This window comes from Coffea eugenioides, chromosome 8, assembly GCF_003713205.1.
Source record: "Coffea eugenioides isolate CCC68of chromosome 8, Ceug_1.0, whole genome shotgun sequence".
Taxonomy (NCBI): Eukaryota; Viridiplantae; Streptophyta; class Magnoliopsida; order Gentianales; family Rubiaceae; genus Coffea; species Coffea eugenioides.
Genome location: NC_040042.1, coordinates 10706540 through 10729278, shown reverse-complemented (window position 1 = coordinate 10729278; position 22739 = coordinate 10706540). Strand labels below are relative to the sequence as shown.

General features: G+C 33.0%; 2 protein-coding genes and 1 pseudogene across 2 annotated transcripts; 1 reads left to right on the top strand and 2 right to left on the bottom strand.

Moving 5' to 3' along the window:
- Positions 1–4198: 4198 nt before the first annotated feature.
- LOC113781554 lies at positions 4199–8288 on the bottom strand. The gene is made up of 6 exons (XM_027327511.1): positions 8186–8288; positions 5829–5973; positions 5336–5505; positions 4951–5230; positions 4625–4782; positions 4199–4492 (listed from the first exon to the last, which is right to left on the bottom strand). Exons 1-6 carry the CDS (start codon positions 8268–8270, stop codon positions 4329–4331), a joined length of 1002 nt encoding a protein of 333 aa, XP_027183312.1. The 5' UTR covers positions 8271–8288; the 3' UTR covers positions 4199–4328.
- Positions 8289–10570: 2282 nt separating this feature from the next.
- On the bottom strand, positions 10571–10653 carry LOC113781844 (annotated as a pseudogene).
- A 1924-nt stretch (positions 10654–12577) lies between these two features.
- LOC113779645 (thioredoxin-like protein YLS8) lies at positions 12578–16011 on the top strand. Its single transcript, XM_027325309.1, has 3 exons — positions 12578–12683; positions 13192–13323; positions 15482–16011. Exons 2-3 carry the CDS (start codon positions 13204–13206, stop codon positions 15788–15790), a joined length of 429 nt encoding a protein of 142 aa, XP_027181110.1. The 5' UTR covers positions 12578–12683; positions 13192–13203; the 3' UTR covers positions 15791–16011.
- The last annotated feature ends 6728 nt before the right edge of the window (positions 16012–22739 follow it).

Sequence of the window (22739 nt, the reverse complement as noted above, 5' to 3'; positions counted from 1 at the left end):
TTAAAGTTGACTCACTGGATTTTTTTTTGGGGCATTTTTACATGATTAATTATTGTTTTGACATTTGATATCTTTAGTGAATTAGTTGTACATCGTAAATGTATCATTTTTTGTAATATTAGCCGTTATCTATTTATGGTGGTTTTTGTGACGGAAGAAGCAGTATTTTTTTTTTTTCGCCAATTAAGTAAAGATCCCTTGTCTAATTTAACTGTGCATATGCTTGTGAGTATTCATGCACTTTAAGGTTTGATGTTGATCGTTAGAAAGAGGTTAGAAGGCACTTATACACAGCATACATACAAACTCATATCGTGAATATAAATTGAATCAATTAGTAAGGTCACATCATTTGCTCAACAAAAATTATGTGTTTAAATTTCGCCCGCAATGTAATGATGTGTTGATGATAGTGATCGAGACTGAAATCACACAAACTTTTAATCACCAAAAAAAAAAATACAAACTCTTATCTCCAAGGCCAAGGAGCATTACACAAGTTTTGATTGAAGGGGCACACGGGATTAAATCTAAACGAGTACTTTGAAAATGATGGTTAGAAACTTGAGTGTAGGTTCTATGTCATGTTTCCCCAACAGAAATATTGTCTTGGGACCAAGTTACATGTTCAGGAACTTGATTCGAAGTGGTAATAAAAATGACATGATAACAATAAAGATAAAATGATTTAGTAGGAGAATGCTTTATTGGCAAAAGAAAAAAAAATGACAAAAGAATTACTTAACATCAACATATCTGATATCTGTACTGTAATAGAGGTAGTTTGAGGCTTTGAGATGGGTTGAAGATACACCGAGATACTCTAATAAAATCGAGAATGTATTTTTTTTTTTTTGAATTAAATTTACCAACGGAGCAGAATGTGATTTCCGATAAGCTTATTCAGTGTCTTTACCAAAGAATCCGACGTCTATGTTTTAGAAAGGAAAAAGAAACATACATTGGAAAAAAGTCAAAGAAAACAGGACACTTGCAAAAAGAAATTCAGAAGCAAAGTTACAGCAATTAGCGTTGACTTGCTTTGTTTGGATATAGTTTTTTGCACAAAAATTTTTATGTTTTCGATTAACATATTTTTTAATTATTTTTTACCTTACATGCATCAAATCACTAAAGTATATTTGTTTACAAAAATTCTTAAAATAACAATCCAAATGGGCTTATATAATTAATTGAGACTTGTGTTAATGTCTTAAATAAATTAAGGGTTATTATCACTTTATCCACATAAATTATATCGCTACTATTAATTTACCCCCTAAAGTTATATTTTAGTCATTTCACCTCTATAGGTAATTCAACTTAGCATGTTAATAAATTTTGGATAAAAATACCTTATTTTTTAACATTACCACATTGTTATTATCACTTTATCCCATTAAAATATAGTGATACAATTGCTTTACTCTCTAACATTATTTTCTAGGCGTTTTAGAGCATTGTTAACCTAACCAGTATGTTCAAAATATTTTTAATATATTTACCCTTTTTATATATAGAATTAAAAATAAAAAAGGTGGAACGGTTATTCTTCCTTTCTTTTCATTCTAAAAGTTCAAAAAATATAAAAATAAAAGGATTTTCTCAAATTTCTTTTTGCACACTTATTAATACTAGGAAAAGAAAAAGAGATAGAAGAGAAGGCGACAGAAAATTAGATTTTGTAAGAAAGAATATAATATTATCCAGATTAAGATTGAAATTGGGTGGTAAAAAGCAAGGTAAAGTAGTTTTAAAATGGTAACAATATTGAATTCTTTCTTATTTGTATTTTTTAAAAAAAGAATTGAGCTGTCTTTGCCCCCTTCTCTCCTTTTCTATATATTTTTTAATATTAATAAGATTGACAAGAAAAAATGATTAATGTTTTGACTTTTTCCTTGATACTAAAAAGGGAAAATTGCAGAAACCTCCCCTGAGATTTCTGACATTTGCACTGACCTCCCCTATCAATTTGAAACAGCATTAACCTCCCCTAGAAAAAGTTGGAACCAATTTAAAAGGTAAAAGTGTGTGAATTTACTAGAGTACCCCCATTGTATTTGACTTTACCAGATGAAAGGTTTGAGTACTTTCATCAAAACCAACGTTTAATTTGTTAAACAAATTAAACTAATCAAACTATTTCTGCATAGTTAAATTAATTAACTAATTAACTAATTTCTATTTATCTAATTAACTAATTAACTATTATCTAATTAACTAATTAACTAATCAAACTATTTCTGCATAGTTAAACTAATTAACTAATTAACTATTAACTATTAACTAATTATCTAATTAACTAATTAACTAATTTCTGTTTATCAAATTAACTAAAGCTGTTGTCTGTCCGAAACTAACAAACTATTTGCATGTTAAACTAATAAACTAATTAACTGCTTAACTAATTAACTAACTAATTATCTAATTAACTAATTAACTAATTTCTATTTATGTAATTATCTAATTAACTAATTAACTAATCAAACTATTTCTGCATAGTTAAACTAATTAACTAATTAACTATTAACTAATTATCTAATTAACTAATTAACTAATTAATTAATTAACTAATTAACTAATTAATTAATTATTTAATTAACTAATTTATGTTTATCTAATTAATTAATTAACTAATTTACTAAAGCTGTTGTTTGTCTGAAACTAACAAACTATTTGCATGTTAAACTAATTAACTGCTTAACTAGTTAACTAAGTAATTATCTAATTAATTAATTAATTAATTAACTAATTTCTGTTTATCTAATTAGTTAATGCGCTAATTGGTTAATTAGCTCCACAGGCCAATGAAATTGGTTAAATAGCGCATTAAATATAAAACCTGCCAATTTCCCATAAAGAGCTGGTATGTTATGGGCAATTTTTTTTTTTTTAACTTTCACATATTTAATTTATGTTAAATACAAAACATACTAGTTTTACTTTGGACGCTATTTAACCAATTTTTTCTATAAAGAGCTGGTATGTTTTCCATAAAGGTATGTTTTCCATAAAGAGCTGATATAAAACATATTACAAAACCTGTCAGTTTCCCATAAAGAGCTGGTATGTTATGCGTTATTTAACCAATTTTTTATATTTAAACAAATTTATGAAAATTAAAATAACGTATTTGAAAGTTGCATTTTTATTTGGAAGAAATCATTTCCTTCGATGCGTTTTTCACCCTTTGGGAAGAGACTCAAAAATGCCACTCTTTAGAAAGTTAGTTTAAAAACTCTCTCTTTTTGGGAATTTACTCCTTATTAATACGGCCACTATATTTATTTTCTAGTATTAATTTTTGTTATGGTTTATGATTTTCTTATATTTTATCAAAAAAGTTAATAACTATTGTAGTTACAATTATGGAGATGTTAATTTGTCGTATGTGTAATTCTTTTGTTTTATAAGAATTGTTATATTAGGGGTAATTTTGAAATTTAGTTGCATTTAATTCCGAAACACTCATCAAACCAAGCTAGATATTGAAATGAAAAATATGTTGCATTTATACCCCCTGAACTTGTTTGATCCTTAATGCCTATGCCCCTCCCTTGTTAATACTAATTGTCAAGCAAGATCAGGGCAAAATTGGAAGAAATTTCTTATCTCACTTCTACAAATAATTTTTTAATGGGACATCAAGCCTCAGGGGAGGTTTCTGCAACGAATTGTTCCTATTCAGGGGTGTTGAATGCCATTTCTAAATCTAGAGGGGAGGTCAGTGCAAGTGTCAGAAACCTCAGGGGAGGTTTCTGCAATTATCCCTACTAAAAAAGAGAAGGGTCACTTTAAATTTTTTATTATAAAAAGAGGATGGAACTTTCTTCTAAAGTTTTTTTTAACTTACTAAGTTAGTTTAGTAGTGGGGAAAAGTAACCAAAAAGTAACGCTAATGAAGAAATTTAATAGTAGCACCAAACGTTAAGGGGAAAAAGTGATAATAACCCATAAATTAATTTGTCTAGTTAACATCTTTCAACAAGAGTAGTTATTATGGCTCCAAAATCAAAGGGGAACAAATACTTATCTCTTTACATTGTTCTCGGCACCCATTCTTTGGAAAAATTGAAATATGGAAATTACAAAGATTTGATAATCGAAACAGAAACAAGTAAAAAAAGAAAAAAACAGAAACAAGAAAACATCTCTGGAAAATACTAACATGGAATAAAACAACAAAGTTGGATAATCATGGAAGACAATGTACACATTCCATGTTGAGAAGAACATATCAGCATTGACTTGTGATTGAGTGCATAATGACAAACCATTAAGAAAAAACATACAACTATGCAGGAGACGTGGTTTGATCAGCCCTTTCATTTTGAGGAGAAATCTTTCGCAGTTGAGATACGGGTGATTTCAACTTGGACAATTAGAGTATCTTTCAATAGGTAGCCCTTGAAAGGATCTTTAATGTCAATCAGGGGGTGAAACGCAGACCAACCCCAATCCTTTTTTGTATGAGTGAACAAATGATTAGCTGCAAAAACAAAAATTAAATAAATAAAAATAAAAATAAATGTCCAAATGAAACACAAGTTTATAGTAAATTTAATATCTAGACTCAATAAAATTCATATATCAATTTAATAAAAACCATAAATAAGTTTACTTGTACGCTCCAAATCTTTGTCATTTTTCTGGTTCTTTATGCACAATTTGTATTCTGCGAATATTCTGAAATTAGTGTCTTCAATAGCTGACGCTAGAAAGAGGGAAATGTTTTTCCCTTCTTGATTCTGGCCTCCATTCGGATAAAGCATTATCTTCCTGAAATTTGATGAAAAGAAAAAGGAAGCACAAAAAACAAAAGAAGGAATTATTGAAACCATCAGAATTGAAAAAAAAAAGAAGCTGATTTTGAAATTGTGAATATGTGACAAATGAACAGATTATTAACCAGCATAATAAAAAGAAATAAATTGAGCATTCACATACCATTTTAAATTTCCCATAACAAAAACATCAGAATATATAACATTTCCAGTCTTTGAGCATTTGACCACTTTCCAAGTGTAAGTACTGAATATGTTCACAGGCAGAGACAAGCACTCTCCTCTGCCGGAGTATCTTTTGGCCAAAATCTCCACCCCAAATGCACATTTGTCATGAAGAAGGAAACCGTTTGTGGCATCATGAAAAATTTTGAGATCCAGCAATTGGGCAGTGCCCCATTCTTTCTTCATTTCATGGAATCGTATTGCTTCTCCGCTAACATCTACACGTAAAAACATTGTTGACAAAATGTTACACAACCCAAAAAAAAAAAAGTTAATAATGGAAGTAAAAGAACATTATAATTTAGAAAATTTAAGAAAAATACCTTGGAATACTAAGTACTCGTCTCGAATCTGATCATACACAAAGAACTTGATGTTTGCATTGATCTGCCAGCCAAGAGGAAGGGTAGCATTGCGTTGGATACTAACGTAAAAAGATATGTATCCCTCTCCATTTCTCTTTTCATCACCGCGTGGGTAAAGATGTAATTTCCTTGAATAGAATGGATTTAATTTTTAGCATACATGAAATGAATAGTCCATATACATATACATAGAGATGATTGCCTTCATGAAATTCGGAAAATAAATTAAGAAATTAAAAATTAGTATGTCGTATGATTTTTTTTTTTAGTATGTCGTATGATTGCAGTTCAAATAATTATGTGATGTATAAATGAAATGAGAATAGTAATTTTGAGAAAATTTAAGAAATTAAAAATTAGTATGTTGTATGATTGCAGTTCAAATAATTGTGTGATGTATAAATGAAATGGGAATATAACTTTGAGAAAAGGATTAGTTAATCGACTCTACCAGTCATAACCAGAAGCTTCAAAAATCCTTGAACTATAACTCTTTGCTTTTGTTTTCTCGAGCATTTCAAGAAGAAAAGCGAATGAGTCAATCTTCAATGTGTAGTCAGCTGGAGGTGTCTTTCTGACCACTGCTTGCACAACATCTAAAAAATTGTACAACTTAACCTTGTTAATTTTTGTGGAAAGGAAAAAATGGTGCAGATTCAAGAAGCTTTACTGGAATTACTTCTTACTTCACTTTATTTTCATCTTAAATTCAAGCAATCTTGGTAAAAATTAGGGGACACGCGTGGGCTTGGAGAGAAGAAGGGGAAGATGGAGAAGTAAAATAAGGGGATGGAGAGGGAGAGGGTGGCAGGTTAAGGAGTGGGGAAGAAGATCAGATGCAGTGAAGGGGAAAGAGGTGGCGGGTGAGGGGAAGGAGGGCAGGGAGGGAGGGAGAGATTGCAGCGGAGGGTGGCAAAGGAGTGGAGGAAGAATTTCACTGTCATGTTTAAAATTATCGCCAAAAACACATTAAAAACACTATACTAAATATTTTAATAAGGTTTAATCTTTTTTATATTGACAATGTATACGCTGTCAGTGTTGGATAAATGAAAATTATGTAAAATTTGAATTTAAAATTCAACTTCTACACATACGTCATGAATCCAATGGTAATAATATATATACTATTAGTATTAGTATATATAAAATTTACTCTTTTAATAAGATGCATATCTACTCTTCAAGTTCTATAAAAATACCACTTGAAACAGGCTAATGAACATAAAAGGTCTTTGTTCCTGCATTTAGTACTGATCGAACCACGAGGTTGCCCACAAATCGAAGACAAAAACCAGGGGAAGCACATGCATACATAGAATAAGTTCTTATAACGTTGAAGTAGTAGGCTATCAACATGACTCTGTATTTCCTTCTTCGATTAGTCTCTTAGATCATACGAGAAATCACAGGAAGCCAAATATGAGACTCGTTTTAAAGAGTGGACTAGGAATACAATTCCTCTTGTGGCATGAATATAGTAGATTATTTCCATATTAAGTTTGGGCATATACTCGATCATAATTTATTATCAGAAAATCATACAGCTATCCTGTTACATATAGCAGAATATTGCTTTTTTTTTTGGCGAAAATATGGATATCAAGTCAAAGTCTTTTTTTATTTTTCTTTTGTTATTCTATTCTTTTGGTACAAGGGTTATACTAGAGAGAGACAGGAAAAGGGGAGGGAGTTTCAAATCCCATCTCTATGAGCCTGGTGGCCTAGGCAACCAATTCAAAGTCAAAGTCTTTCTTTTTTTTTACCCCTTGTTTGATTGTTTTTGTTATTTTCTGTGTTGGTGGTTTCATGTAAATTTCCCCCTAATTTGTTGATCAAATGGAGAACCTGCCTGGTTGTGCACTATCGACTCTAGACCAAGGTTTGTAAAATCGGGATCCTACATAGAATCGATTTTAGTTTCACAGGATCGGATCGTAGGATCGGATCGTAGAATCGTAAGATCCTACCAAAAGCTCTTAATTGCAATTAAAGGTTGCAATTCTTTGATAAATTACAAATATACCACAAATATTTTCATTTACTTGCAAAATGGAGCTTCGTATTTCACAAATTTACAAAAAAATTGTAGAATCGTACGATCTTACGATCCTACGATCCTATACGATCCTACCGATCCTGCTACGATTCTATGCGATCCTACAAAGATTAATATGATTTGCGACGCTGCATACGATCCGGATCGATTTTGGTTATCCGGATCGTAGGATCGTACGATCCTACGATCCGGATCGCGATTTTGACAACTATGCTCTAGACAAGATAAGAAGCCCAACAATGCAACTTCATATATTCATTTCACCTGTAAGATGACACTTTTAATAATCTGAGACCTTAAAGAATAGTTCAAGCTCAATTTGTGCCAAGAACTCAAATTGGATTCAAAATTTGGCGAGCTCAGATCAAGGAAGGGTGATTATTAAGATTCAGTCAAGTTATCCAATCTAGTTTGAACTCATACGAGCATGCAACTTGATGAGGCTTTTGTATTTTTACTTTTAATTAGCATCTTCTAAAACTGACATGAATGATCATTTTTAAGAAAGAATAGAGATCAAAAGATAGGAGTCTACTTATTTCAACCAACAATTTAACCTTTTTCAGCTAGGGTGCCTTATACTCCATAAAAGGGTTTTTAGCATCAGAAAATGTGCTGCAACTTCAGTAACTTCATAAAGTTGAACTAAACATTTGAAAGAGCAAAGAGAATATTGAACATAGTTTATGAAACAGACAAAAAATTATGCAAAAACTTTGCAAAGAAAAGCACAAAAACCAACCACGTACCAGACTCGTGAACCGCTGATCCTATACTATTGCACGACTTCTCCTCCCCCATTGTAATGCTCAGTTGCTTTTGAAACTTTTCCATTCTTGGTGAAGATGTATAATCAGATAAACCCTTCTTCTTTTCTCTGTGAATGGATAGACCTCTCCTCTTCTTAAAATGCACTCAGGGATGGCGTGTTGAAGTCCATGCCGACAATTTCTAAGTAAGATCCCAAATTCAACTCATATATATGTATATGACTAATTTATTCCAAGTTGAAATGTACCTGCACCTACCAATCGAATGATACGGATCCTTTGGTTGGTGGGACTTGTCTCTTTTATAGGCGAGAATCACAGTATTTACTGGTTATTTTCACATGATTGATTTCTTTTTTTATTTTTTTTTTATTTTGATGTTTGATATCTTCAAAGAATGGTATACACGAACCATATATGATATAACTTTGCAATATTGTTGGTTATGTATTTATGGTGGATTTTGTGATGGAAAAAGCCCCATTTTCTTGTTCACCAACTAAGGTCCCTAGTCTAATTTATGTATATGATTGTGAGTATCCACCTACTCTACGGTTTGACATTGATGGTTAAACATAGGTTAGAAGGCATTTATAGATAATATAAAAACAAACTGGCATCTCTGGGGCCAAGGAGGCTCTATGCGAATTTTGATTGAAGGAACCTACACGAAATTGGATTTAAATAAGTATTTGGACAATGGTGGTTAGATATATTTTATATTCCCTCTCTACAAGATGTATGTGACTTTCTATAAAGTTTTAAATTAAAATATCGATGCCCAACTATATAATAATATGCCTTGGGCAATCTCTACTATCTAAAGTTTTAGAGTGATGAGCATTGAGACTGGCAGACTCTTTTCTTTTTATCTTTTAAGAGTAGGGGAAGAGGGTTTTTATGTTAATAGGTTCTAGTTACACAGATTTTGTTTCTCTACTTGGTTACTCGATTGGCTAGTCGGTTAACTCAATGTGGTCCGAGTAATTTTAGGATTGGTTTATTAAAAGACACTTGGCATGATAAGAAGGAATGAGATAGGAAGTAAGACAGGATTTGGAACTAAAGATCCATGCGGATTTATGAAGTACGGAAATCGAGAATGGAAAGTGGAAATGGAACCCGTGATTTCTAAATTCTGAAATTTTAACCTTAGCTAGTAAATTAAACTAGGGCCTCCTTGACCACAATAAGAACAAGTAAATAAGGCAGATGATACTGCTAGAGCAAATTTCACTTCATGACACAACTTTGCCCTTCTTTATATTAAAGATCATTACTTCAACTAAATCCTCGAGACCCGATGACAAACTTTTTTTTTTCCTTTTCCTGTTCCCAACTACAAAATATTTGATTTTTGATCATCATGATCGCCACAACAGTAAAGCCGCTATCACTACTACAACCTTTAACCTCCAATCCTGTTTCATCCAAAAAATTCAAAGAAAGCTTAATCTTTTGTTTGGTTAAAGCCACTTTCATTTATTTGGGTATGGAAAGTTGGAGTTTCAGTGACCCATTTCCTTCTATTTTAGTAGTTAAACTTATTTTCTTAGGACTGAGCCACAAATTCATGAATTCGATTCGAAGCAGTAATAACAATGGCACTGGTATAAAATCATGTAGAACGAGAATACTTTATTGTTCCAAAAAAAAAAAAAACTGAGAAAAAAATCATTTTCCATCAACCTATCTTATTGAAACAGAGGTAGTTTGAGGCTTTGATAATACCCTTATGACACTGATATTAATGAATAATCTATGTTTTTAAACTTGAATATTGCAGCTTTTTTGGCCATTAAGGCATTAACTTTACAATTTGTTCAACGCTGGAAAATCCGTATTATACCGAGGTAGAAGTATAAGATTAGAAATTGCATAAGATTGTATTGAACTAAATGTTACCATAGAATATGATTTTATTTATGAATATTACAAACTAAACAAGAATAGCAATGTAAAAACATATTAACAAAAGTCAAAGAAAGCAAGACACTTGGGAAGCAAAGTTGCAGCAATTATCGTTGACTTTTGAAAACATTTGTGAAAACACACAAAGACCAATGTAAATTAAGTTTCAATTTATGTTAACGTCATTCACATTGAATGCTTGTTATAATTCCGAAATCAAAGAAAACAAAAAAAAAAGAACTTCTTATTGATATTGAGAATATTATTTCTGTTAATTAATAGTTTTTTTATCCATTTTAAAATTTCAATTTATATAGACTTTGGCTGTTAATAAAGGAACCTTTATGGGTCTTCGTGTGATTTTCAAGGAATATTTCTATAAGTCAACTGCAATTGCTGTGACATTGCGTCCCAATTTCTATTTCGAAATGTCATGTTTTCTTTGACTGTTTCTAATTTATGCTTCCCTTTCTTTCTCGATTTGTTCGTGTCATCCTTACGCAGGGGCATGCTAATCTTCTCTATATCGTACTATGCTTCCTTTTCTTTTCCGACACATTGATGTGCATTTTCTCTTCTATTTCAGTTTAACGGACAAGTCATTACTGCAAGCTCACCTCGGATTTCCTCTATGCCGACAACTTTAATTCAATAAGATATCATGCAAATGGTAATATAAAACTTTTCAAACCCGTTATAAAGGAATTTTAATTCAGCTCTTTAATGTACGCGCATACTTTGTAATTATAAAGGACTAAATAAGGATATTTTAAAGAAGTTATAAATTAACTATCTTCTTCAATTGGAAAGTAAATTACAATTTGGGACGAAAAAAAAAAGGAAAACAAAATTATCAATATGGGCGGAGGAAGTATTTTACTTTTTGTAGAGATTAATACTTGAAATTCCTTTTAATCAGTATTAGACTAACTGTGACGTTAATGCCATAATGGCCACGAAATTTATAGAATTCAAGTTAGAAAACATAGATTAGTCATTTATCTGCAGAAATATCTACAATCCAGCTCAAAGCCTCAGACTACCTCTATTCACTAAAGATATCAAATATCAAAAAAAAAAAATCAACCATGTGAAAATACCCATAAATCCAATAAGTCACTTTTAAAAGAGGCAACTCCTTCTATTAAATGCAAAGCATTTCATGTATAAAAAACATTTTTTTTTGTCAAATTGATATTTCGTATTCCCCACTTTGTTCTTACCATTTAATTAAGACCGTGGACCGCATTTTATATATTAATATGTCCAACCAATGAAAGGATCCGTCGGTCCCATTCAATTGGTAGGTGCAGATACATTTCAACTTGGAATAAATTATATGTGTGTGTGTGTGTTTGTGTCACCCTATTAGAAGAAATTGCATGAATATGAAGAAAGAAAGAATAGTGAAAGTTAGAAGTAATTCTAATGAATCCTTTTTCAATTTTTTTGTGTAATATTTTATCCCAGAAAAATTAATAAGGCTGAGTTATTCAATCTTTCAGATGTGCAAGCAGTGGTGTAAAAAGACACCACCAGCTGATTGCACATTGAAGGTTCTCTTTTCTTCTTGAAATCTTGACAAAATAAAAGCAAAGAGTTATGAGTCACAGATTTTTGAAGCTTCTGGCTACGAATGGTTGAGTACCAGCTTGATTAACTAATACTTTTCTCAGGATTACTTTTCCCATTTTCTTAATGCATCTGGAGGCAGTTATTTGAAGTTTAAACTGCGAAACAAACTCGTGCAAAATTCTCAGAATCATAAAAATGATGAAAGTCATTAGAGAACATTTAAACATATGGTGTCATTCATTAAAATTCATAATATACCCTTAATTATAAGGGCAAATTTATCTCAATTGCAGATAAATATTTGAATCAGAAGGCAATTATCTATTCAATAATCAACTAACTACAGCTTCCTCAGGCTAACTTCTAACTTCCACAGATTCTTCTCTACCCTGATCATTTTTGTTTCGTGTATGATTATCTACACTATAATAGAATTTGACCCATAAAATCCATAAAAAATAAACTTTTTAAAGAGATAATTGTAATAAATATATTTTTTGTTAATTGTACACACGTTAGAGTATACCTTAAACACTAGTATTAATAGCTATGGTGTATTTTTTTTAATATAAAAACCCCTATAAACTTTAGGAAAATGCTACCGTCCCTTTTGAGTATGATACTCACGATTCTAACTCATTTATATCCTATCATAGTATTTAATAATTTAAATTCTTGAAATAATTTGAAAGTTAATAACTTTTTATTCTATATCTAATGGTAAATTTAATATTATCAATAGCGCACCTAAAAGGAACGATAGAATTTCCTAAACTTCAATTTACACGGGCTATTAAAAGTTAAAACTTCCAAAAGAAAAACAAGAAAGAAAAACCGCGAAGTGTCAATTGGGCATTGTTGGAAATCTACAAATACCAAAAAAATACATCACTCGCTTACTCTCCACGCGTGACAGCCACCAGATCCCAATTCCAACGCCCCGCCAGCTGAAGCTCCAGGTTTAAGGCCGCCGCCGCCACCGCCGCAGCAGGTTTGTGTTTCATGGTTTTGAATTGGCTTCTGTAACTTCTCTTGTAAAAGTTTAAGATTGATGCTACTTTTAGGGTTTATATCTATAATCAGGGCTTCGAATTTGTTGGTGCAATGTAACAATCGAACTAACAATTGGGTCTTGATTTCGGAAATAAAGTAGAGACCAAAATTTAAAGATTCCCTCAAATTTGTTGTACTTTAATTTCGGAAGTCTTTTCTACCTGTTAGACAGTCTATTAATGTTGCTGGAAATCTTTAAAAATGTTTTATTTTTTTTGGTCTAGATTACAGGATTGATTATACCTGTTTTAGAGATTTGATTTATGCAGATTGCTGTTTCATTGAGGAGATTATCATCTTGTGTTGTTTCTTCTTACATGAATTCCAATGATTTCTTGTCCTCCGTACCTCAATAGTGTTTGGATGTTTTGTTAAGAATATGGTAGCTTCACAGAGGATTGTTTGCGGTTTAAGCATTTTTTCCTACATTCCCTTTCTTGTCACAGAGAAGAAAAGAGATGTCATACCTTCTGCCTCACCTTCATTCCGGCTGGGCTGTTGACCAGGCTATCCTTGCTGAAGAGGAACGACTTGTTCTCATCAGGTTCGGACATGATTGGGATGAGACCTGTATGCAGGTAAGGCATCCTCCTGAATTTCCTTCAATTAATTCTGTCTTTCTGTGCATTTTCCAGTTTACAGTGGTTTATCTGAAAGTTTTTTGAATATTAAGGGGCCTATGACTTGTCTTTAAGCAGAAAAAGAATTACTAACTTGTGAAAAGTCCTAGTTCTAGTTGATTAAACTTTGGGATGAGGGAATTGTTCCCATTTCTTTTACCGTTCTGCTTTGGATTTTAATGTTTTCTTTTGCACTGCAATTGTTGGTTGATTAAAAGTTTTAAATAGTTCAAAGAGAAGGAACAGAATAGTTGTAAATGGTTGCCAAAAAGGATTCTGGTGAAAAATGAGGCCAATTAGACTAATGCCCTCTTATGGTATTTTCCAAATGTCATTAGAAGTCAAAGCTGAGGTTGGCTGAAACTGGCTATGTTAGTCTCAATAGAAGTTGCACTGGTTCCCTCAAATTATTAGTCTTAGTTTACTACTAGTTAGCTTAAATGAACAGTCACTTTAGATGTTTTCTTTTTCGGGCTAACAGAGTTATGAGCTATTGATCATGGCAGCAGGGAGGATGGTCTTTGGTCTTTGTATGTGTGGTATGCTGTATTTTACGTGTCATGCTGTATTTTACGTGTCATGTTGAGAGTCATGATGAGTTGACTGCGGTGGTAGACTATAGCAGTGCTATGGTGTCAACTCTGTTTTTTTTTCCTGCCCCTGGTTTTTTCATGTTTTGGTTAGTTTTCATATATATGATGCCATAGCAGTGCATACATATTTTGAGTTTTCATATATATGATGCCACAGCAGTGCATACATATTTCGTGTTGAATCCCATCAAATTTTAGTTGCCCATTGATGAGTAGTTCAGGTTAGATTATTTCTGAAGAGTCCTAATCTAGTTTGCTAGTACTTGATGCTTAGAGTGAGATTTGCTGACACTGCACCGCCTGGTTAGTGCAATAATACATGCTGTGGTTCAAAGTCGTGGTTGAGGATGTCACTTCCCATCTCTGATATCAATTGTGTATAGGATTATGCACAAGTTTTAAAGATTATGAAGTGTTTCAAAACTATTTGCTTTTTGTCTAACAGAAAATAGTATAATAATCACTATTGTCACAGGAAAATTAATAGAATGATGATGTCAAATATACCCATCATAAGTTGATTCAGATGCAGAAAAACTATTACACCAATTATAATTGAGCATTGATTAAACTATTAAATATACTTTTAAAATGTTATTCTCAATTGATAAATAATTGAGTCGTGATTTTCATTGTTCTTCGAGTTTCTTATTTAAATCAAATTCTTGCTGTGCCATTATTATGGTGCTAAATACAATTTTTTAATTATTCCTTTTTTAGTATATTTAAGATAACTTATGAGCTCTAGTCTATTTGACTCGTAGCATGTAGTATCTTCTTCCTAACAAATCAGTCAACAGACTCAACAGTAGTATGGTATATTATGCTTAATTTTTTTTAATGTAATCATTACTAGTTTCTTCTTGTATTTATTTTAATACTCTTCTCCTTTGGGTCATTCATATCTACAGTCTCTACTCCTTGCCCCCTGTCCTCTTTAAAGATCTCTGTCCCTGGCAGTTTGCAAAAGTCAGAGATCAGTCTGACTTGCTTGCTTGGTTTTTGAGCGGCGCTTACAATCAGCTGGTGGGCAATCAGGAATTTGGAGCTGCTTTCTCTATCTTTTCAATTATCCTTTTTCCTTTTTTTTTCTGGAACTGCTTTCAAATTGTCTAAAACAGTAGGAAGGCAAATTTAACTTTAAGTACTGGGCAAGCAATTCAGCTGACTTTTGTGTGCCTCACTATGTTCCCCTGTCCCAGACCTTCTGTCATTAATGGGATCTCCAAGACTTACAGCAAAAACATTCAAATAATCTAGTTTTTTTTTTTTTTGAAATCACAGGTGGAGGTTGTGTCCTAATGGTGTAAGATGTGTCTTAGCTGCTTAGGCTTCCTGCATTTATTCAGTCTTAGGAAATGCTTTGGGTAGTCCATTTTTGTGGTTTGTGGACTTTTCAGTTGCTCTATTCATTATCTTGTTTGTTGCTTTGGGTTTTCTGCAATGATGTGAGATCTTATTAGAGTTGGCCCCTTTTTTAGTCCTTTATTCTTCTGATTATCCATTTGCCTACATGTTTGCAGATGGATGAAGTGTTAGCATCAGTTGCTGAGACAATAAAGAACTTTGCTGTGTTATACTTGGTTGATATAACTGAGGTGCCTGATTTTAATACAATGTATGAGTTGTATGATCCATCCACAATTATGTTCTTCTTTAGGAACAAGCACATCATGATTGATCTTGGTACTGGAAACAACAACAAGATCAACTGGGCAATGAAGGACAAACAGGAATTCATTGACATTGTCGAAACTGTGTATCGTGGTGCAAGAAAAGGTCGTGGTCTAGTCATTGCACCCAAAGATTACTCTACCAAGTATCGATATTGATTACTTGTTTGTCATGCATTTGGACAAATACTGATAGCACACCTAATATTACGCATGTATAACTAATATCTTGTTGCCGACTTCATATTTTTCTGATTGCACACAGTTACACCTGATTGTAGACTGTAAAACTAATATCAGGTGGCTGAAGATTTCTTTCTGAGACTGTATTTTAGTCCTTGGATTCAATAATCAGGTGTGTTCTTAGCATGTATCTTTTAGCAATGTTGTACGGACCAACCAACTTTCTGCAACATATCATCTAGCAAGAGCCACCTTACAAATCTGTCCTGGGAATGAATTAGGCAAGCAACGATTTGCCCACTAGAATAACCCATGAGATCAAAGATATGGTTCACCCATGAGATCAAAGATATGGTTCAAGAAAGATAGTTGAGTGTAAGAGAAAGGATGTTGAAAGAATCAATTGTTCAATAGTTTCTGTAGCAAGCGCATTTAGTTGCTTTAATGAGTATGGTTTAGTACAGCACAGGAGTTGGATTTCAGGGGTCATAAATTTCAATTAAATGTTGAAGAGGGTTAGAGGAACCAACTCTGTCTAGTTCAGTTGGCTACCATGCAGTACTTAACATGCCTCAAAGATTTCTTGACTTAGTGAAATCTAACGGGTAGTGGCCGGTAAGATAAAACTGGCTACTACCCAGTAAGATAAATTCCCTTTGAACTAGTGTAGCAATTGGTTAGTGTTTGGATTGATATATTTTAGAATTTTTAAAGAAAAATATATTGTAATGATTTGATGTATATGAGATAAAAAAGTAATAGAAAAATGTGTTCACTGAAAATATAGAACTTTTTAGATAGAAAACTGCAATCCAAACACTAGTAAATTGGGGTTTAGAGGCGCTCCCATGCAAATTTATGAGGTTTTTTTTTTTATTTTTTGGAGGGGGAGTTTGGTTTTAAGAATTTTTATTGACCAAATTGCCTAGCATCGTGTACAATGGCACCTCATCACCTGGGCTCCATCTATGTATGTAAATACACGAGGCCAACAAAGTGAAACTTTGATGTAATTTTATCAATTTGGCGGAAATTATGGAATTTACCAGTTTACCTTAGTAAATTTTTTTGGTGTTACTCTCTATTTATTGGCGGATATGCAGAACATTGGATATTTGGCTTGCGTGATTTTTGTTTAAATTTAAACTGAAAAACATTGGATAAATCCTTCTTTTGTATGCTATAATTTTTTATTTTCCCCTTTTTTTGATTCATTAAATTTCACGTGAATATCAAGTTGAATTAACCAAATGATCTATCAATTATACCCCCAAAATTTACAACCGGGTTGCTGGGTGGCTGAATTCAGATTGAAAGTTGACTTGAGGGATGTAATAGGTTCTATTTTTAAATATCAAGAACAAATCCGTTTTGTTTTAAAAATGAAGAACGAAAAGAATATTTTTGTAAAATGTGAGGGATGAAACTCGTCGTTTTCCCTATATAGTCACATACAAAATATTTACCCATATTTTTTTGGAAAATGTTATTTACACTCCCTTTTTATTATTTGCACTCCCACTATCATTTTTATTATATAGTTTTTATTTATTAGACTATATGATATAACAAATGATGGGAGTGCAAATAACAAAATATGGAATCCAAATAACATTTTCCTACATTTGAAAGACCATATTAAAAAATCTTCTCAATGTGATTAAACTGAAGTCTTTAACTCAAATTAAGGTTTGTGTTATAGTGATAGAGACCACATTGATACTTTTAGAGTATTTCGAAGGATGAAATTGAAACTTTTCCAATAAAGAAGATACAAATATCCCCATGAACAACAGTCAATGTGATAAAACCAGCAATATACAAGAGAGACAATCTCACATTTACCAAAAAGAAGCAAGAAATCTGAAAGTATCCACACAATTGGTAGCAAGAAATCTGAAAGTATCCACATAATTGGTAGCAAGAAATATGAAAGTATCCACATAATTGGTAAATTGCCATTAAAGTACAACTGATTTACCAATGCTACATTGGAAATTCAGATTTTATACAACAGAGAAAAATGCCAATCAGAAACTACAGCCACAAAAGGTACTTTGGTCACACTTGTAAAACAAGCATCACTTTAGAGCACAAAGCAGGCATAACTGATTTTTCAATCATAAAAGAAACATAATTAAGGTGCACCACAGCATCAGTGGTTTCAAAAAACAATCAGAAACTTCAGAATTTAGTCAAATCATTAAACAGCACACCAGAGACATTGAAGAAACTATAACCATATGAAGCAATTTGTCAGTATAATTAAACATGACCAAATTGATCACAATGACAAAAGTGTGGTCACTACTCCATTGTGAACAAAAATCCATCCAAACTTTCATGAAAGAAACAAGCAATATGGCATAATTCACATATTACAATTGAGGGGCACCACTGCACCTTTAGTTATCAAAAAAATTGACAAGTTCAGAATTCTATCAGGTCATTAACCAGCACTACTTCAAACAAGTCACTCAAAAAATTATGACCACAAGAAGAAATTTGACTATCTACTCAAAATTAACCATATCCATCACAATCATAAAAGTACCATAGAATTTATTGCAACCATCAGATGACCATAGTCTATTAGGCATGGAGAAGATGAGGCGAATTATTAGCTTGGCAATGAACAAAAAACACTTCCAAACTCTGACAAAGAAGCAAGCAACCTTAAATAGTCCACATAATTGTTTAAAATCTGAATTAAGTACAATTCAGGTGTACCACCACACAAAGTGGTAACAGAAATAATTCACAAAGTCAAAATCCAGTCCAATCACGAAACAGCACAACTTCAAATAAAAAGTCACTTAAAAAACTATGGCCATAAGCAGCAGTTTCTATGTCAACTTAAACATAGCCAAATTGATCACAATAAGGTGCAGTAGATTCTACTACAATCATCAAATAGCACCGAACCAGGAACTAAAAAACCAAGGAAGCTAAAGAACTGTACAATATTAAGCATATACAAAGAATATCATAATGGAAATGAAGAATACTTTATCGAGAAGCTGGAACCAAATCCTTCTCTCACAAATTTTCCATGTTCGTAAGTTAGAATCACAATCTTTCCAACCTCAAAATCATAAAAAAAATAGTTCCAGGATGTCAAATAGCAAATCGGGATTTGAAGCAAATAAACTAGACAACACAATGGTCAACAGCTTTAATCAAACACAATGGTCAATAGTTTTAATCATGTCTACTGGCTAGCATTATTTATCAAAACGCAGAAACATAAATCTTCATAAAAGAAGCAACACTAGACTGCAAGATTGGCTAAAAGAAGCAAAAAAATTTTAAAACCGCTCAAGTCATTACGTAGCACACGATAAAATAAGATCACTTCTAGTTCTGACCAAAAGAAAAAAGCAATCCGCAATAGTCCACATAAGTGGCAAAAATTCCACTCAACTACAATTCAAGTATACCACCGCAAGTATACCACCGCACTACTAGTTAAAATTTTTTTTTACGAAGTCGGCATCCAGTCAAATCATTACACAACACAAATCAAACAGAGTCAATCATGAAACAATGACCATAAGAATCATATCTATTTTGTTTAAATATAAACATAATTGATCATTGATAGGGTGTATTTTAGTGAGATATTTTGCTAATATTACATAATTGTTTTGACTAAATATCGCACTATTTAGTAGATTTTACTCAGGTTTGTGTTTGGGGTTAATTGCAGGAAGTGGTGAAGAAAAAGTGCTGAAAATCATCATTCCAGCACACTTCCTGATAGTTAGGCGTGCCCACGCCTAACTCCAGCCTTCAAGGACGAATTCTCCGGATGATTTGCACATGTGGAAGCTTCCAAAAACTGAGTGAAGTGGCTGGTTACAAATTTGGAGATCGGTGGGGCCACTCTAAAACTGAAGAAAGTAATTTGTAATAGGATCTCTTTTATTTAGAAAGTTTGGTATTCGGATACCAATTTTTGAGGAGGAAAACTAGGACCAGGATGCGTTTCTTTCTTTGGTGGCCTGACCAAAAAAGAAAAAGGATTTCCTTGACTCTTTTGGGTGGTTACCAACCTAGAGTGGGTTGTACTTTTTTTTAGTTTTGACTCTTCTTACTTTTTTGGGAAGAATTTGAAGAGAGCCACAATTGTTGACTGGTTGAATTTGTTTTTTCCTTTAGTTTTGACCGAATTGAAGAAAAGCATCAGACTCTCTCGCATGCTTTTGTGGGAAACAATAGAAAGCAACAAATTTTTCTTGTTCTTCTTTCTCTAATTGGCCGAATTTGGGGAGACAAGAGTTGACAGTTTTTTCTCAATTGCTTTACATGGCGTGTTCTCCATTAATGGAGAACTAACTTCTTAATTCTAGTCAAGGGGACAACTAAAGATTTGGTTCAGCAATTACTGTAAAATCTAAATTATTTTAACTGTTTCATCCATTTATTGGTATTTACATGTTTTCTATTTTTAATTGTTATAGGTTTTGTGTATGATTGAATAGTGCGCAACATTTAATTACTCACGTAGGCTATTTTGCTAATTGAGGTAGTCGAATCCGTAATTGTTCGATTATCTCTGTCCCGGAAGCAACTGGCGTAATTGGATTTATATCAGGAAAACATACGATCTAATTTAAACATACCCTCGTAACGTGTTTGTTAGTTAGGACTGGACTTTTCTAAATTTTAATGCAATCTAAAAATTACATCCTATGATCGTACCTAGGGCTGTTTCCAGGTTAGAGAAATAGTTAACGGTCGTACTTTAACTATCGAGAAATTAAGTAAAGACTGTTGTTTATCGCGTGCAAGACAACTATAACCAATCTATTAATAAATGTTGAAATTATATTTGAATCGATGATCAGTTGCATGAACCATCTCTGAAGTGTACCCTTGACTAGAGTTTTCCCAATTATTTCTTTCAATTAATTATTTTTTGCATTTGATTTATTTAGTTAGCAATTCATTAGCATTTAATCCTAAAACCCCCATTTGTCTTGACTTGAAAGGAAACAAATTTCTCTCCAGTCCCTGAGGAGACGACCCTGCTTGCCACTGTCTATTAGTTAGTAAATTTTATCAGTTAATTAATTCTGGTATATCGGATTAAGCAAACTCTGCAGGAATGGAGTGAATCAAATAACCCATTGTACACCTAGAGTCTCTGCTCCAGTACCTAGAATTGATTATTAACTGCTTTTGGTGGTAGTTAGGTTTTTATTATTATTGCACAGGCTCGACACCTATCAATTTTTGGCGCCGTTGCCGGGGACAGGAGCTTGAATTATTTGTGTCTTTTTTAGTTTAGTTTATTTGTGGTATTCTTGTTAGTTTATGCCCTGCTCTTCTTGCACAGGAGAATTGATATACGACCCTGAGATTGAGAAGGCAGCGCATAGGCGAAAGCAAGAGACCAAGAGACGAAAAGAAAGGCAGTCATCTACTGCAAACGAGTCAGTAGAAGACGAAGTTAGCATGACCAATAACCGAACACTAAGGGAGTTGGCTGCCTCGGAGTTGACCCACCAGCCTTTGTGCATTACATTTCCAACTCTGGCTGAGAATACCTCCTTCGAGCTGAAATCAGGGTTGATTCACCTCTTACCCTCGTTCCATGGTCTCTCTGGTGAAAAACGCCACAAACACGTCCAAGAGTTCGAAATGATTTGTTCTAGCATGAGACCTCCTGGGGTCACTGAAGAGCAAATTAAACTTAGAGCCTTCCCTTTCTCTCTCAAGGATGCAACGAAAGATTGGCTATACTACCTACCCGCAGGTAGTATCACCACATGGGCACAGTTGAAAAAGAAGATCTTAGAAAAATTCTTCCCTGCATTCCGGGCTGCAAGTTTGAGGAAGGAAATATGCAGTATTAAACAGTACCCCGGGAAGTCCTTGTATGATTATTGAGAAAGGTTCAATAAGTTGTACACTAGATACCCGCAGCATCAAATTAGTGAATAACGATTGATCCAGTACTTCTATGAAGGGCTCCAGTATATGGAAGTTAAGCTTGATTCCTCAAAAGGCACTCACAATTACTAGAACTTTAACTTATTTTATTATCTAGACAAGCAACAATATACGAAATAAACCTATTCCAAGTGTAAATATGTAACAGCTATAAGTAAATGGATGAACTCAACTAACACACAAGTTCTAGGGTTTGGAATCAACCAAGTGTCCTTGACAACAACTCAAATGAGTCACAAATGCTACGCTACTTGTCTTGCTAAAGGCTCATTCACATGTAGTATCCGAAACTCACTTTCACGAAGGATTGAGTGTCACCTATATATTCATTTCCCTACTTTCATGGTGAAACAAGAAGTATGGTGCCATTAAACTCAAGAATGTACTAAAAGCCACTTAGTCTCAACACTACTTTTGTGTGCTAAGGTCCTAAGTTCTATTTATGCTGATTCCATCACCATCTACCAATTTTTATTGATAAATAACAATTAAAATGATTTGTAAATGATGATCAACCATTCACAAATATTCAAACAAGTTTAGATGAACTAGCAAGTACAAAAGTAACATTCATCCACTCATTTAGCCTTTTGAAACCATGCCAATTTAGCTTTTGAAAAAGGCCATTAAATGGTAATGTCCTTCCACATCCGCTGTTATGTCTCTCTCCACTAGCACCTTAACATGATTACATTCATTATACCACTTTTGGTTAGCTGTGGATGTGAACTTGGATGAATTGAAGGCTGGTTCCCCATCTTGTTGACCCTCTTCTTCTGCTTGTTCTTCTTGTTCAGAGTCCTCAGCTTCTTCTTGAGATTCAAAGATTTTCTCCTCTTCCTCAGAGTCGGTTGGTTTATCAACTAATTTTCTAACAGAAGTCCTTATTTTGCAGGGGTCTGAGAAGTCGTTGCTACTTTTCCCTTCCTAGTAGATAGCCCTAGTTGTTGAGTTTTGGCCTTCTTGG

Excerpts from the sequence above, each read along its gene's own strand:
- LOC113779645 (XM_027325309.1), top strand. The coding sequence starts at position 13,204 with ATGTCATACCTTCTGCCTCACCTTCATTCCGGCTGGGCTGTTGACCAG. Across the intron at positions 13,324-15,481 it reads GGGATGAGACCTGTATGCAG|ATGGATGAAGTGTTAGCATC; the intron begins GTAAGGCATCCT and ends ACATGTTTGCAG.
- LOC113781554 (XM_027327511.1), bottom strand. The coding sequence starts at position 8,270 with ATGGAAAAGTTTCAAAAGCAACTGAGCATTACAATGGGGGAGGAGAAG. Across the intron at positions 5,974-8,185 it reads ATCAGCGGTTCACGAGTCTG|ATGTTGTGCAAGCAGTGGTC; the intron begins GTACGTGGTTGG and ends ACAATTTTTTAG. Across the intron at positions 5,506-5,828 it reads GAAGCTTCTGGTTATGACTG|GAAATTACATCTTTACCCAC; the intron begins GTAGAGTCGATT and ends ATTCTATTCAAG.